The 16,896-nt window shown below is 32.0% G+C and overlaps 1 protein-coding gene across 2 annotated transcripts in view; it reads right to left on the bottom strand.

Moving 5' to 3' along the window:
• Positions 1–519: 519 nt before the first annotated feature.
• The window catches only part of Usp14 (ubiquitin specific protease 14), a 58,584-nt gene continuing 42,207 nt past the window's right edge, over positions 520–16,896 (bottom strand). For both annotated transcript variants that reach the window (XM_035356610.2, XM_035356611.2), the window contains 3 exons: positions 8,737–8,844; positions 2,842–2,916; positions 520–900 (listed from right to left, as the gene is read on the bottom strand). In XM_035356610.2, coding sequence (XP_035212501.1) covers positions 803–900; positions 2,842–2,916; positions 8,737–8,844 — 281 coding nt within the window. In that variant the 3' untranslated portion in view covers positions 520–802. The remainder of the gene's footprint in view (positions 901–2,841; positions 2,917–8,736; positions 8,845–16,896) is intronic.

Genomic DNA, 16,896 nt, shown 5'->3' with positions numbered 1-16,896 from the left:
CTGAATGATAAATAAATAGATTTTACATATAATCGATCAGTTGCAACATTTATTTGATAATGGACAAGATTTTGCCACTAACTGGAAATAATACCACCTCTCCAAGTTTTTTTACATACTTAATACACCAGCTGCCATCTAATAGAATAAGTAAAAATCAATTTCTCCTAGCAGCTAGAAATATGTAAAAAAACATTCACTCCAAGCTCAATATGGAAATATAGTTTAGTGCAGTTAAAAAAATGTGATGTCTCTGATAGATTATTTGAAACATAACTTCTTATTCAGAAACTTTTTTTTTTTTTTTAATGATATAAAAATAACCTGGTTGACTTTTGAATACTTCTGAATTTTATCATTTGGCTCTTATTGATAGTTTAATCATGCCTATTAAAGCATACATTTAAATTTATTTTTCATTTGGCTCTAATTAATATGAAGTTTAATCACCCCTATTAGAGCATATTTAAGTTATTTTTCACCTTTGAAAATGAGAAAAAAAATGAACAACAAGACAACTTTTTAAAAAAGATTTTTCTTTCATTCCAAGACACATACTAAGTAATATACACTTCTTAATAAAAAAGCATTAACATAAAATATTGAAGAACAAAAGTCATTACTTTTATTTATACAATTCATTTTTAATTAGTCAGAATAATGGTCTTCCATTCTGGTCTGAATGAAGAAATTATGGTGAAGTATAATAGGTGAATTATTTCACATAGTGAAATATATAGGTCAAGCCATTTGCAATCTCAAATGTCCAGCAACAATGCCAAAATTAATGTTGAAATGCCTCTTATGATGTACCTACTTGTTGTTCTTCAGTTTTTTCCTCTTCGGGTACTTCTAAAACTCGAGGCCCATACAACAGCAAATACGCACAGTGCCAATCACCTAATTAGAAAATATAATGTATTTTTTTAACAAAAGTAAAGAATGCAAATTCACAATAGTTTTTTTTTTTTTTTTTTTTTTTTTTTTTTTTGTCCCAAATTTCTTCAGATGCATATACAAATAGGGTCACTAAGATAAATTCTGCTGGAATTGACCTTATTTATGATCACAACAAAATTTAGTACATACCCTGTTCAGATCATGTCGAAGGGGTTTATGCAAAAGAAAAAAAAAAGTGTAATTCATATTTTCATCACCAAACGGAGTTTTCAGTGGAATCATTACATAAATTTAAAAGAATAATATGACTGTACTATGAATAGCTAGCAATCAGAGCATGAAACTCATTTTACATTGACACTGACATTTTTGTTGTACTGTTTGCAGAACTGTTTTAATAAAATGGCAGCTACACAAAAGACTGCGAAAAGAGTCCACAATGGAAAATATGTTTGAATAAAAATGATAAAAAAACTGAATGGACTGGAAAGCAAGACATGTCATCAAAAATACGATGTCAGCTAACTTCAAAAGAAGATATGAACAAAATGGCTACCACTGCGGTTATCAAAGATACATATGCCTTAAATTCTTCAACAAAGACTTTAATGTACATCTCTAGATCTATGACATAAAAGAGACTACTGTTCATATAAGATATACACGGTGTAACAGCTAAACTACTGACAGCCACAGCAAGAGGTAATTTTATATATTGTTTTTCTGGTGTTAATAGTTGTTGATGACATATGGCAATGAACCTATAGACATTTTAAGTGCATTTAAATTTAATAGGAATGATGAATATACAGAATTGTTGTAAACAAAACACAGGAAAAGCAGGTGCATCAAATCTAACTATACAAATATATGGCATGGTTTTTTTCAGCAAATTATATTCCCAGATTCGTTTCTTTGAGGAACTGATATCTCAAAGTCCAGTTCAGTATATTGTTATATGAGGGCACATTACACTGAATTTCCCATGTTTATTGTTCTTGAAGGAACAAGAAAGCTTGGCTACCACTACCTCCATGCAAAATGGAACAAAATCTCATATGATCAAAAAATGAAGGTAACTGTTTTGTTTCAGACTTCAGTGAAGGTCATGTCATCTCCTGATGTTTCCCAGATGCTAGCCTTTCTTTTTCAAAACTTCAGTATCTGCAATTTCTGTGAAGATTTTAAAAGATCATGCGCACCACAGTACACTGTTTATGCGTCAACTGAAGGCTAGCATAAATGCAGAACTGCCTAGGAACAAAGACATACCTGCCTTATACCACCACTGATTGTACTGTGCTATTTCTTAATGTAACTGCTTGCTGAACACAAGCTGTAACTGTTAAAAAAAGGTCTTCCTTTTTTACTTACGGGTGTTGTACTTAAAATGCCACACTTTTTTTTTTACTTGGTCGAGAATTTTTTAAATAACTTTAAATCCCCTGGTCAATTTCTCATCCATGAACTGAACAATATACTTCGTTTCACTGATATATGTTAATTAGAAACAACTCCAGATAATACTGAGCAGAATTACTTTAGTTATAAACACTCTGGAGTTTATAAGCGATCTTCAGTTTATAAATAAAATCTTTTAAAATAAGTCAAGCAAATATATTAAAAACTTTTGCAAATAATATCTTATAAGAAGTTTACTTTGAAAAAGCTTACCAAAAATATAACAGAAAAATTAATTTAGATTCCAATACTAGTAAATAAAAAAAGCAGGGGTTTAAAAAAGGGGTGCATTAATATTAAAACAGTTTGGTACAAATTTTTACGTCCAGCCATTTTTAATAGACTCATAGAGACCAGCCATAATTGCTCATATTCAAAGTAAAAATATTTAAAAGAGAGTTTATTTTTTCTTGCAATTAAATAAAAGCTGTTAGAATTTTTGAAAAAAGGTTTTTGAATGAAATAGAACTTTAAATTTACCTCCTCCAGAAAGCTTTAATATTTCTTCAGATGTAACCATAGAGACATTATCATCATCACATTTGAACCACTCATCTAAATTTTTAAAATATTTATTTCAAAATTAATCTATAATTAAAACAGTCTAATAACGAAAATTGAGATTTTAAAAATATGATTTAAAAATGAGATTTAAAAATATATGCATAACAGTCTAGTAAACGTTTGCTATATGAAAATGCTGTAAATTCATTACTAGATGGTACCGAAATAATTATTTTGTAACACACTGTATTGAAATATCTTTTATTAATTATATTAATTAAATATATTGTTAAAAATAAAGTTAAGAATCACAGTGTTGTTACAGATGGAAACAAAGTTATGATGTGATAACCAGGTAAGAGTAAGGTTTGTCCAGTTAATCAGAATACTATGTGTTATCAAGCTAAACTGATTTCTAAGAAATTGAAAGAAGTTGGAGAAGCAACCAAAGATGAAAATTTTGCAGGTAGTAATGTATGACTTAACTGATTTAAAACTCACTGTAACTGGCACAGCATCTTGGACACTGCAGATAAAGTGGCTAAGTCTCCTTTTCCTGGGACACCAAATGCTATGCGTGATAAAGAAAAGAACTATAGCAGCCAAATCATATTTGATGTGAATGAGACCAGCCTCTCCTAAAGAAAATGCCTAAAACAACTTTTATTGAGCATGAAGGGGGGAACATTTCAGGCTTTGAGGTTTTCAAAGATGGATTAACAGTGATAGTTAATGCAAATATAGATGCTGATTTCAAGTTAAAACTTGTTTTAATTTATACTTTGAAAATCCATTCTAAAAAAATATTCAAAAAGTGACCTGCCAGTGATTTGAAAATGAAATTCTAAAGCTCAGGTGAAAACAAGATGAAGATAAGATTTAAGGATATATATATTTATGAGAACTGATTTGATCACCACTTTATACCCAAAGTTAAATGTTACTTCCAGTTTAAACAAATTCTATTCAAAGTAATGCTTCTTATCAATAATGAACCAGATAAACCACCTACCACTTGAACTGATTTGAACTGACATGTGAAAGTTGCCCTCTCCTTTAAATGTAACCAGCTTGCTCCATCTGATGGGTCAAGGAGTCAACAAAACATTAAAGGCTTATTACATGAGAAAATCATATGCACATCTTAATACTAACTCTCATAACACATAACATTCACCTGATGAAATAAAAAATAATTTAAAAAAAAAAAAAACCTTAAATGTTGCATAGAGGAAAATTTGTCTTTTCTTTTTCAAAGGTGAGAGGAAGACAACACCTAAAATTGATCAGGTCATTCATGGAACAGAAAGTGTAAATTTTTTGCAGGCAACTAGATTTGGAAGTTTAAAGTGATAAACTCAATGAGTTGTTAGACTCACATACCAAACAGCTGACAAACAACAACCTTAGCAAATCTGTGAACAAATCACTATAGAAAAAGACAAAACCTCAAACCCAGATCCATCAAAAAGTATATGACAACTGAAAGCTTGACAGAAGGTCTTGGGTTAACTGGAAAAGAGTTACAAATTTTGAAGACTATAGATTTGAATGAGAAATATCTTCCACGAGGTGGATAATCAGCAACTACGAATATGTTTGCAAGTATAGAAAAACTGGACATTTTGTAGGCCAAACACAGAGCAGTAAACTGTCTGTCACAGAGTTTCTTTAGCATTTCATTTGATTTTACAAAGTTCAATTCTAACACACTTTTAATGAAATGAAATATTATTTCACACAGTAATAATTACATTCTTGATAGTTTAGGGTAATTTTTTCATTTAGTTACTATCCCTTGAAATCATCTTTTTAAAGGATAATTATGTTTTAAGAATATAAAAGAAATGGAAATTTATATTTATTAGCAAAAATAGATTAAATGAACATAAGGCAACTTTGTTATGTTTATATTATTTTATTTGTATTATATTTTAATAATCAGAACTAAAAGAAACACTTTGAAAAAGAAATTACAAAATTTTCAACAATTTAAAAAAAGAGAAGAGAAAATACTTACATTTGCAATGGAATAATTTCAATCATCAGAATTCATTAAATAAAATATTTGTCTGTAACAAAAGTTTTCCCACCAGAAAACGTTCTTAATAAATTTAGAAACGGGGGGGGGGGAGAGAAGAAAAAAAAAGCAGTATCTTTAGAGCGAGTAGAAATCACCACCCAAATGTATGCTGCCAACGCTTTGGTAGCTTTTCAAAACCTATGGGCCCAGAAACCTGGTAGCCATAAGTCCAAACACAGATCAACCTCATTTCAGACATCCTGTGCAGAATGGAAGATCAAACAGCAAGATGTAGCTGCAGGTGTGAAAAAAGGCAGAAGTGCAAAGGAGCGATGGTGGGGCTATGTGGTAGGTGTGGCAAAAGATCTCATTTGAGTCTATACAGAGACCAGCCGGTGTCTTGCATTATCTTGGTGGAACACTACTTTTTTGCAGCATAGCATAACTCAGTTCAACGTTTTTGCTTGATAGCAGAGCCAACAAAGACTAGTGTCTCGCTGTACACCTTACTGTCAAGGGTTTTACCTTTTTCCAGATTCTCTTTGTGGATCATGACAATCCTACCAGATACAAAGCATGATTCTTTTGTTAGTAAAATTGCACTTAGCAGTGCTGCTGATGGACTCAGCGGGTGCAGACCAACCCTCCTTTATGCCTGTATTGTTGAAGTAAATCCACTTTTCATCACAAGTGATGATCCGGTGCAGAATTTTGTCCTCGTGCTGACATTCAAGTAGCTTAGTGCAGGTACAAACATGCATGTCTATATCTGCTTGAGTCAGCTCAAGTGGCACCCAACGACTGAACTTGTATGTTAAGTTTATGCGATTACCATTAGTCGCGCTAATGGACATAGCACTAACGTCTAACTCCTTAGCAAGCTCTCAAGTGGTTGCATACTGATCTTCCACAAGTTCTCACAGACAGGCCTCATCAACATCAATTGCAAGCTCTCAAGTGGTTGCATACTGATCTTCCACAAGTTCTCACAGACAGGCCTCATCAACATCAATTGGACAACCAGGGCACTCTGCTTCTTGAATGAATTTCATAGCTCTTGTTTTTTATCTTTCGGTACCAACCTTCACAGTGTCATACGATACAACATTAGTGAAAAAACTTATACACATGATTTGGTGAATTTTGTAGCTGACTTTCTGCAACAGAACTGGAAGTAAATGATGGTTCTAATATAGTAACATGATAGTTCCATTTCAGACACATTGTACTTAATGATAACGATATTTTTTTAAAAACACATTTCACAACACAGTGTTCTAAAGCAAGTCTTTCTCTTTCAAATGTCAAAAATTGTTTGACAAAATATGATCAAACATGACAATATGAACTGTTTGCGCAGATGATATTTGTGGTGGCGTGAAACTTTTGTTAAGACCTAATATTACAACAAACAACCTCTAAATATAATCTTAGCCATACTTTTAAAGAAGCTACTAAAATATAATCACACAAACATGTACAACTTTCCTTTTTATTCTAATACTAAAATAGACAAACATGTGCTGCCACCTTTTGTAATGATTTGATTTACACTGCATTTGTACACAAACACACATACACTCATGCATATATACAGTACAAAGTCCATAATACAGAGGTCCATTACCCAGAATGATCTATAATCTGGACCTCAAAGCCACAAACCTTTTTTTTTTTTGTATGCTTTACGCATGTGCGTAATGCATTTAATGTATAACGGTATAAGCCAGGCTAAAATTATCTTTACTGATTCTGAGGCATTTCAGTTAATGTTGCAGATTGCGCTATTCCTTAATCTTCTAAATGGATCCGGCTTATTTTTTTTTATTTTTATTTATTTATTTATTTTTTATTTTATTTATTTATTTTTTTTTTTTTTTGCAGACTGTAAGAGCAATTTTATAAAAATTAAGTTTGAACATTTGAATATGTCAAAAAGCGTTTCCAATTCTGGAACTGCAAAGCAAAAGCATGTTTCGATGTCCATCAAGCAAAATGTGGAATTGCTGCAAATCGATAAAGGCATAACCGTCTCAAAATTATGTAAGAAATATGACATTGGAAAGTCAACTGCATCTGACATAAGCAAAAAGAAAAAGGAACTTTTTGAATTTTTTGTGGATTCCGACACCCCCACTTGCAATGAATAACAGAAAAAGGGTTCGTTATGCTAAAAGTGACAATCATGACAAAATGATGATTGAATGGGTCAGACAGCGTCGCAGCGAAGGCGTGCCATCAAAGGTCCAATGCTAATGGCTCAAGCCAAAATATTTCATGAAGAAATGAACTTAAACACTGAGTGCACATATTCAACAGGTTGGTTAACTAAATTTAAAAATCGCCATGGTATAAGACAATTAAAAATTTCAGGTGAAAACGCTTCAGCTGATACTGAAGCTGCTGATATTTCAGCTGATACTGAAGCTGCTGAACAATTTGTAGATGAATTTATTGAACTCATTAATAGTGAAGAATTATCTAGAGAACAAATTTACAACACTGATGAAACTGGTCTTTTCTGGCAATATGTACCGCAGAATACCTTAGCAACCTCTACAGAAAAGGCTCCAACTAGTGCCAAAGATTCCAAAGCGAGACTAACAATTTTAGCGTGCGCAAATGCTGCAGGAATGCACAAGTGCAAACCTTTCGTAATCAGAAAACATGCACAACCTCGAGCATTTAAAGGCGTAACGATTTTCCCCGTTATATATCGTGCAAATAAAGGAGCATGGATGACACAAGCATTGATGAATGATTGGTTTGAAAATCATTTTATACCCGAGGCTTGGCGACATTTGAATTCGGTTGGTTTACCTGATGACTCAAAAATAGTCAGTGAAAGATAATGTATCCGTATTATTATTCCCTCCAAATTGTACGTCTATCATTCAGCCTATGGATATGGGAATAGCGCATGTGCTGAAATGCAAACATAAAGTAGCATTTTTAAAATCTATGTTAAATTTCTTGAACAATGGCAAGACTATTCAAGACTTTTTAAAATTTTTTAACATAAAATCTGCTGTTCAGAGCATCGCAAGATCGTGGGAGGATGTGTCTCCAGATATATTAAAAAATGCTAGGCATAATATATGGCCAGCTACCATATTTCATGGTGAAGACGATGAAGATGATAGCCACGAATTTGAAAGTTCTCAGACATCTCAAACTAAAGGTGAAATTTTCAAGTTATTGGATTTTGTAAAGAAATGTGGAGAAATGATGATATAAACAGAAGTTTTTCATTGCGACACCAATGCCCCAATCATCAGTCAATTAATGGATGGCAAAATCTGTTGTATGGTTCTAAATCCAGGAAATACCGCTTCCAATAGTGAAGAAAGTGACAGAGAGGTTATTGAAAACAAAAAAATTTCGATCGACAAGTTAGTCGGTATCCTCGACACAGCAATTACAGACTTGAACAGTGGAACTTTGTAACTGAACAAGAAATTATGCCTGTTTATAGAATTAAAGAGAAAGTATTAGCGCAAAAAACGAAGCAACTTAAACAACTTACATTGAAAGAAATGTTTAATAAAGTAAACAAATAAATATTAAGCTTTTTCTTTTTTGTCAATTTTGATATCCTTTAGATCATAATTGCTCTTTATTTCATTAATTATGGTTTCATATTTTTTAATGTATAATTTCTGCATGCCATCTTACCAGATTTAAACTGATGTTCTATTATCCGGAAAAACCCCTAATCTGGAAACGCAGAAGTCCCGACGAGTCCGTATTACTGACTTTGTAATGTATAAGCAAAAAAAATAGAATATGATGCTGTATAACAAGTTGATTAATATTTTTATTAGAGATTATATTTCCCTGACATTTACCTCTTTTCCTTTTTATCCATGCTACATAATGACCACTTGAACTAGACCTGCCTTTATGGGTGAGGACAGCATTTAGTTCATAATAGCCACTGTTATTTGACCCAATATCTACACAAAAAATCAATACCATAAATTAAGGAGACAAATATAAATTTTAAGAATTTTAGTTTTAGAAGCAGAGTAAAAACAACTAAATAGTAATTACAAAACTTTTAAAACCAATATTTGAAATCAAAGAAAAAGTTTTTAACTGTTTTCTCACATAGAAAAAAATATTAAACTATTATTGAACATAGAAAATGCCGTGGTTCGCAAAACAAATATTTATTACTAAGTTATACGCAGAGTTACATGCAGAGAAATACAAGCAAACAGACACTGAAAATGTTTACAGAGGTCATATATATAACAGATCATTGTTTAACAAATCATAAAAAAGACACAATAAACAACCAATCAAAATTAACATAAAAAATAGAATTAAGTTTCAGAGTAATTCGGACCTGACTGAACACTAATGAATGTATCGGACGTGACAGAAAGCTATACTTCCTTTTAACCAGTAAGAATGCGATTACAAATATCTCAACACTCCCCCTTAATTGCACATTTATAGAAAAGATAAAAGAATTACATAACAAAGTCTGCTTGGTTATGCCTTAGTTAACATATCTGAAATTTGTAAACCTGATTGTACATATTCAATTCTAATATTATTTTCCTTAACAGTCTTACAAGTGAACTTTAATTTTATATCGATATGTTTCAACCTACCTGAAAAGTTTTCATTAACACAATACTTTTAATATATGACTGGTTATCTTCAAAAATATAAACATTTTTAACACTGGAAATTTCATTTACTACATTTTTTATCCATAAAATATCTTGAATACCTTTGCATAAAGCAATTATTTCAGCTTCTGTTGACGAAAGTGCAATACACTTTTGCTTGTCACAGCACCACATAATAGGACAATTTGAAAACATTATAAAGCATACTTGCCAACCTATGACACTCAAAAATCAGGAGATTTTTTTAAGAAATCGGGAGATTTTTCACAATGTTAAAAAGACTTTAAATGATGAAAATATAGTTTTTAATAATGAATTAATTTTAAATAGTAACTAATTCTTAAATGCAAGCAACACAAAAATACCTTACACATAAAAAACATTTTTATTACTTGCATCGTTTAAGAAAACGGAAAAAAAAAACTTTAATCAGTTTTCGTACAAATGTTATAAACAGTGACAGATTTTGCTTTCTTTAAGAAAGAAATGTCATAAGTTTGTTCATAGCAATTGCCACGTAGGCCTGCTTTCGCTAATAAAAGTTTTTTTTTAATGTGTCATCACGAATAGTAGATCTAAATTTAGTCCTCGTTTTCGCAACAACACTGAAAATCCTCTCACACTCTGCATTACTATGGGGAACTGTCAAGATGGCCAACATAATTCTAGACAGTTCACTATATTTCAAAATTCCATCAGCATCTTTCAGTTTTCTAATTAAACTCCACTGGGTGTCAATCTTAGCTGATTTTATAACTTCATCCAAGTTCTCTAATTGTAAACTGCTGTTATGCAGCTGTTGGAACTGTTTCAATTTTTCCTTCTTTTTAGAACTCCTTTCAAGATAATAATAAATATCAACAATGTGTTCATCCACATTTATTGGTAAAAAAGCTGCCCTTTTTTCAGCTGCTAAATTTAACCCTTTGCGACACGCATATTAAAAAAATATTTTAATCTTTAAAAAAATGCCTTAGAATAAGTCAGATGGACTTACCTAAGTGCCTTTCAAACTTGAAAAAAATTCTGCGTTTTTATTTTTTACGGGGGTAGGTGGGATACCGTTTGTCCCACCATGCAACTAGCACATGTCTTATAGCATATTGGTGTATAGCAGGGAAAAAAATCATATGTGGAATGAATAAACAAAATAAAGCATGCATTCTAAAATATTGATAATAAACACATTAAAATGCATTTTGTACAATATATTTAATATTTTTAAATTTTAGGAACAAAAGAAAATATTTTCTTGGACATTATTTTAAGATTAAAATTTGATACTCGTACATATGATACTAAATAAAATATTAAAATTGGCACTTGATTCAAAAACATTTATATATGATTAAAATTGAAAAAAGTTATTTTTCATGAAAATTTTAAAAACATATTTTTTCATTCTTTTGTAAGCATAGAGGCACTTCACATGTTTCACACATCCAAAATGTTCTTCGTTCTTCTTTCGATGTGCTGCAATATGTACATCTTCTCCTGCTCATTCTCTCTGGCGCGTAACTTACATTTTTTAGTCTCTTTTCTGGTTGTACGAACGGTTTTTTAGTTTTTATTTGAACTGGGGATTTCAGTTTTCTTTTCAGCTTTTTCTTGCCTCGAAGTGCCAATAGACCTTCTATAACTGAGAGAAGAAAATCTTTCATTGTTTTTACATCATGAACGGGTTCGCGAACAAACTTAAATAGAATAAATGCATTTACTATACTCGCATCTAAAAAGTAAAAAAAGATCCTGTGCCACCATTTCTTGCTTTTGTTTTCTATTTTATATAGTAATTTCAGTTGATCAAATAAGTCAACATATCCCATATTCTTATTATATGAAATAATGCTGTTTGGGCACAGTACTTTTTTTTTTTTTTTTCATCTCGTTCTTTTCTATTAATTTCTTTCATTTCAGTTGCCTTTTCCAAGCAAGACAGGACAGAAATGGATCTTTTATCCTTCAATTTTATGCAATAAATTGAATCATCGCTAACTGAAAAGTCTATATCTCCTCTCGACATAAATTTGTCTTCTTTTAAATTTTGGGGTAGATACTTCCGATTCATATTTACAGTGCCACATGCATAGATGCTCTGTGTCTTTAAAAAGTAAAACAAATTATAACTACTTCCCTTTCTTCTTCAGCAATAACTTCAACCTCAGTATTCTCTCCTGGATTTCAATTTCATCTAATCAGAACTGACATCTGAAGCATTTGAGTCGCAATCGGATGGCAATTCAGCAAAAAGATCCAAAGCTTCCTGAGTTGTTAATTTTTTTTTCTAGACATTTTAGCACATCAGAGCATACAACGGATGTAAATACGCGTGCAATCACGAAAAAAGTAGATGCAAAAAAGAAAAGAAAAAATAATCGTGAGTGCTGCCATCTATTGAGCGGAAATTCAAGTGTGTGGTGGGACAAATTTTAACCCACTTATTTCAACTGCAAAATTAATGTTATAAAATATTGAATCCAATTAAGATTTTTGAAAATAAAATACCTTTGAATATTAAAAAGAATCATACATATCCTAAATTGTATACCAAAATTTTTTAAATATTGAAAAATGTGAGATACCTGAATATCACTCTTGTGATCCTATTTTGAATATTTTTTGCTTATAAACTTAAGCCCTGGCATAGTAGTGACATCTATTGAGAAAAATAATGACTAAAATCGATTACTTTTAAAAGATTAGAAAATTTCTAATGGAAATTGCTAACTGAGAAAATAAATATTAATTAGGTGGGACACATATTGACCCACCATGCCGCAAAGGGTTAAGGGGTGACAGGTGCACCTCATAATCTGCAAATCTGAATTTTCCTAAGATGCCTGCAACACCAGTATTCAAGCCTACCAATACTGGTGTATTATCAGCACCAAGTGCTAAGCAATTATACAGAGGGACTACATTTTCTTTTAAAGTTTTAATAATTAGCTGTGGTATATTAAAGCTGTCAAATGTCCTTCTAAAGTGGGGACAGAAAGTAAACTGCATTCAATTTCTGAAGACTCTGGATTATAAAAAGAAACAACAATTGGATACAGTTTTGAATTGGTATTATTGCTTCCATCCATAGAGAGGCAGAACGGAGCTGTTTTATTGCAATCAATAACTGATGATTTATTTTTCAAACCCATTTCTTTAACAATTGCACCTGTTTTGGTTCTTGCACTTGAATATTTCTTAGCGATATCATTATCGGGAAACATTTTTCTAAATAAAGCTGCAGCGTGATCCGATGCATTCAGTGGCAGGTTGTACTCCTGCAAAAAGGCAGTGAACAGACATTCTGCATTAATAACTTTTTGGTCCTCTGTTTCTGAAGAAAAATTTAATTTTCCGTTTTTTTTTTTTTTTTTCAAAACAACTCCTGTTGTCCTTGTGTTTTTGTGTACGCAGATGTTTGAGAACATCTGCCCTTCCACCATGCGAAATAAAAAAATCGCAATGACAGGCGGTACACATCCACCGCAAATTTATTACATTTCTCGAGGAAATAATGGAAGGAAAGTCAACTGTGTAGGATTTTTGAAACGTACATGAGTATTTCACCTTTCTCACAGACATAACAAAAGATGATAATTTCTAAAACTATTTCTCGAAGGCATGTGTACTCACACAACTCAGGACAAAATGACCGAAATAACTAAAGAACATCCAAATAACAGTTTGCGTTGTCCTCATTGGCTAACATATGCCAGATGACACGCAGTGGAGCACGATGCCCATTGGAGAACTGGAGAACGACCTTTCTGGATACATATATGCTCTCACTCACAAAGCAGAAGTTATCTAATTCGCAAGGTTTTGTTTTAGATATAAGCTAGAGAAAATTCAATTGCTTTCAGACGTCCAAAATCACTTTTTTTTTTTTTTTGTTCATATAACAAAGCATTAAGCCAAGTTCCATAAAAATCTTGAGAAATTTTAAGAATAAGAAAAAGTCGGGAGAAATATCTTGTAAATCGGGTTGGCGGGAGAGCGGTCGAAAATCGGGAGAGTTGGAAACTCTGATAAAGTAACCAGTAATTGATTTCCAATCTTGAGTATCTCCCCCCCCCCAATCTGCTTCTACATACAAACAGAAGTTTGCCTTTTCCAAATCACCCTTTTTGTATATCAGTTTTAAATTTAAGGTGTTTTTCAAGTAGCTAAGAATTCTCTTTAGAGCACACCAGGCAACATCAGCAGGATGCTCCTGCAGTTGGCTTACGCAATTTACTGCAAATAAAATATCTGGCCTTGTAATATATGCTAAGTAAAATAAAGATCCAATTAATTCTTTGTATGGGCCATGAAATGCATTTCCTTTCTGAAAATCAGCTGCTGTAGATTTTGGTTCAATGGGAGTTTAGGCTGCTTTACAATCAGACATTTTAAATTTATCAAGTAATTTTTCAACATATGGTTTCTGATCTAAATATAAACAACCAGACTCAAACTTCAATGCCTAAAAATTCTGAAACACTTTCAGATTTTGACATTTGAAACTCTAGATAACAATGATATTATAATATTTGTTTCTTTTACATCCGAACCTGCAATCAATAAGTCATCTACATAAAGAACAATAATTAGTTTCTTACAATTTAGATTTCTGATGAAAATACATGGTTCAGAGTACAATTGTTTAAAATCTAATTTAATAACAAAATTAAGAAATTTCTGATACCATTGTCGAGGAGACTGTTTAACACCATATAAACTCTTTTTAAGTTTACATTTCTTACCACTCATATCATCATATCCTTTTTGGCCATGTAGATGGTTTCATCTAACTTACCGTTCAAGAAAGCCATCTTGACATCTAAACTAAAAGTTTGCAAACCTTCATTATTTATAATTACCAGGATTAAACGTAAAGACCACATACTAATTACTGGAGAAAATGTGTCTGTATAGTCTATGCCTTCCTTTTTGCATGAAGCCACGAGCAACAAGCCTGGCTTTGTAAGTTCCATCTCGTTTTTTATGTAGATTCCATTTGCAGGAAATAGCTCTTTTATCAGGGGGTAAACTTTGTAGATCCCAGATGTCGTTATCTTCCATAGATTTCATTTCCTAATCCATAGCTCTTTTCCATAGTTCTTGTTCTACTTGTGGTAGATTTACAATATCTTCAAATGTCAGAGTGTACAAACATTACTTCGTAAATCTCAGGATTAGGATACCTAACTGGTTGTTTCTTTTCTCTTGTAGATTTCTTTTGCTCCTCCTTATTTTTAGCATTTAATTTGCCGTTAGCAGTGTCTGAAATTGATTTGTCTTCATTTTTAATGTCATCATTGTCATTTTCACTCAAATCAGAACTATCGGGAATGTACTTTTGATTTTCTACTTTTTTCTTTACTTCATTAAATTTAACATTTCTGGAAACAATGATGTGTCTTGTTTCTGGAATCATTAAACGACATCCCATTGTGGAATAACCTACACATATCATTCTGACAGATTTTTCATCTAGTTTCTTTCTTTGCGATGGTGGCACAAGAGAATAAGCATTACAGCCAAATACACTCATATTTTTCAAATCAGGATTTTCATCATACTTCAGAAAATAAGGAATACGATTTTCAATTGAACTATTTGGGAGTCGATTATTTATATAAGCAGCCGTAAGTACTGCTTCACCCCAAAGACATTTTGATAAATTTGCCTCAGGTATCATTGCTCTAGCTTTTTTTAGTACAGTTTTATTTGCTCTTTCAGCAACACCATTTAGAAAAGGTGTATAGGGAGGTGCAGGATCTATTTTTACACCTGCTCTTTTAGCAACTTCGTAAACCACTGACATATTCTTTGGCATTGTCACAGTGCAGTTTTGTGACAGTTGGATTCAATTTAAAGAATAATTTAAGTTCATCAGCAATGTCACTTTTTCTTTTGAGCAGTCTTATTTCCATAAATCGCGAGTATTCATCAAATATAGTTAATTACCTCTCCCCATGGAGTGTTTGAGGTTCTATTGGACCACATATATCAGTGTGTATAGTTATAAGCGGTTTGGATTTTTTTTATGTGAGGATCCTTTCCTATAGACAATGCACTTTGTTTGGCACGAACACATACTTCACAAAAGGTTTCTTTTGCAGGAATATTCATTAGTTTTAATTTTTGATAACAGTATCCTAGTCTTCTGCGACATAAATCATCATTCTTTACTGCTAAAGCTGTAAATAGGTTTGCTGAAAAATCACTAAAATATTGTCCGCATTTATCCAAATATCCAAATCGAAAATGTGTGTTTTTGTTTTCAATGTAAACTATTTTATTTTTAAAAATTAAGCTCAAACCTGCTGCTTCAATATTTTTGACAGAAATTAATCGTCCATTTAATTTTGGAACGTAAAGAACATTTTTTAACATTATTTCAACACCATTCTTATTTCTGCCGGAAATATCACCAATTCTTCTAAAACCGCCGACTTAGATGCGCACTTAACAGTTCCAGTCCTAGGCTTTATTGAGGTAAACCATTCCTTGTGAGAAGTTGCACCAGAATCAATAATAAATTGATCATGCAAAAGATTTCCAGCCATAAAAGATATTGCAGGTAATGCATACTTATTACTATTTGAATTTGCCTGCTTTTTAGAATTATTAAAACATTCACTTTTGAAATGGCCAGTTTTCCCACAGGTATGACAGACGCTGTTCTTTTTTCTACAGAATTTAACAGAATGTCCTTTTCTTTTACAATAAGTACAAAACAGTTCTTTACGAGCATTAATAAAAACAGAGTTGCCCATATTTGGTTTAGAATACTTATTTTCACTTTTATACTCAAACATAAGAGATTCAGAATCAATAAGTCTACTTGTAACAAAATTCAAACTCAACTTGGTTGATTTTCTAGTGATGCCTTAAAATTTTCATATCAATTCAATGACATTAAAATGTAAATAATAATATCAAAGTCACTTACTTCAGATCTTCAGGCATGTAGATTACTAACCAAGTTCATTATGCTGTCTCATTTACACATCTTTGGATTTTCTTATGGTAGCTAAACGTTTACACGTTAAAATTCGACTCACTGCTCCTTTAGCGATATACGTTGCTTGCAGCTTCTTCCATATTTTACATGCCGTGTCTTCACGTTGAAGAGAAGCAATAATATTATCACATAGAAGCGCAAGTATTAAGGCATAAGCCTTTTTTTATCTCAAAACATCTGCAACTCTGTGAGCAATTGCTTCTGTTTCTAAAAATGTATCCAATTCCTTTGCAGTAAATACTGCTTGAACTCTTCGACACCAAACAGCAAAGTTATTAACGCCATCAAATGGCACAACACCAAAAGCTTCCCATTCAATTCCGGTTGAAAAAGCCGTCATTCATGAAACACCAAAA

Source organism: Stegodyphus dumicola, chromosome 7, assembly GCF_044657685.1.
Source record: "Stegodyphus dumicola isolate Sdum_Otavi_A_Nest chromosome 7, ASM4465768v1".
Classification (NCBI taxonomy): domain Eukaryota; kingdom Metazoa; phylum Arthropoda; class Arachnida; order Araneae; family Eresidae; genus Stegodyphus; species Stegodyphus dumicola.
The sequence above is the reverse complement of the archived record's forward strand: the minus strand, read 5'-3'. Positions and strand labels throughout refer to the sequence as shown.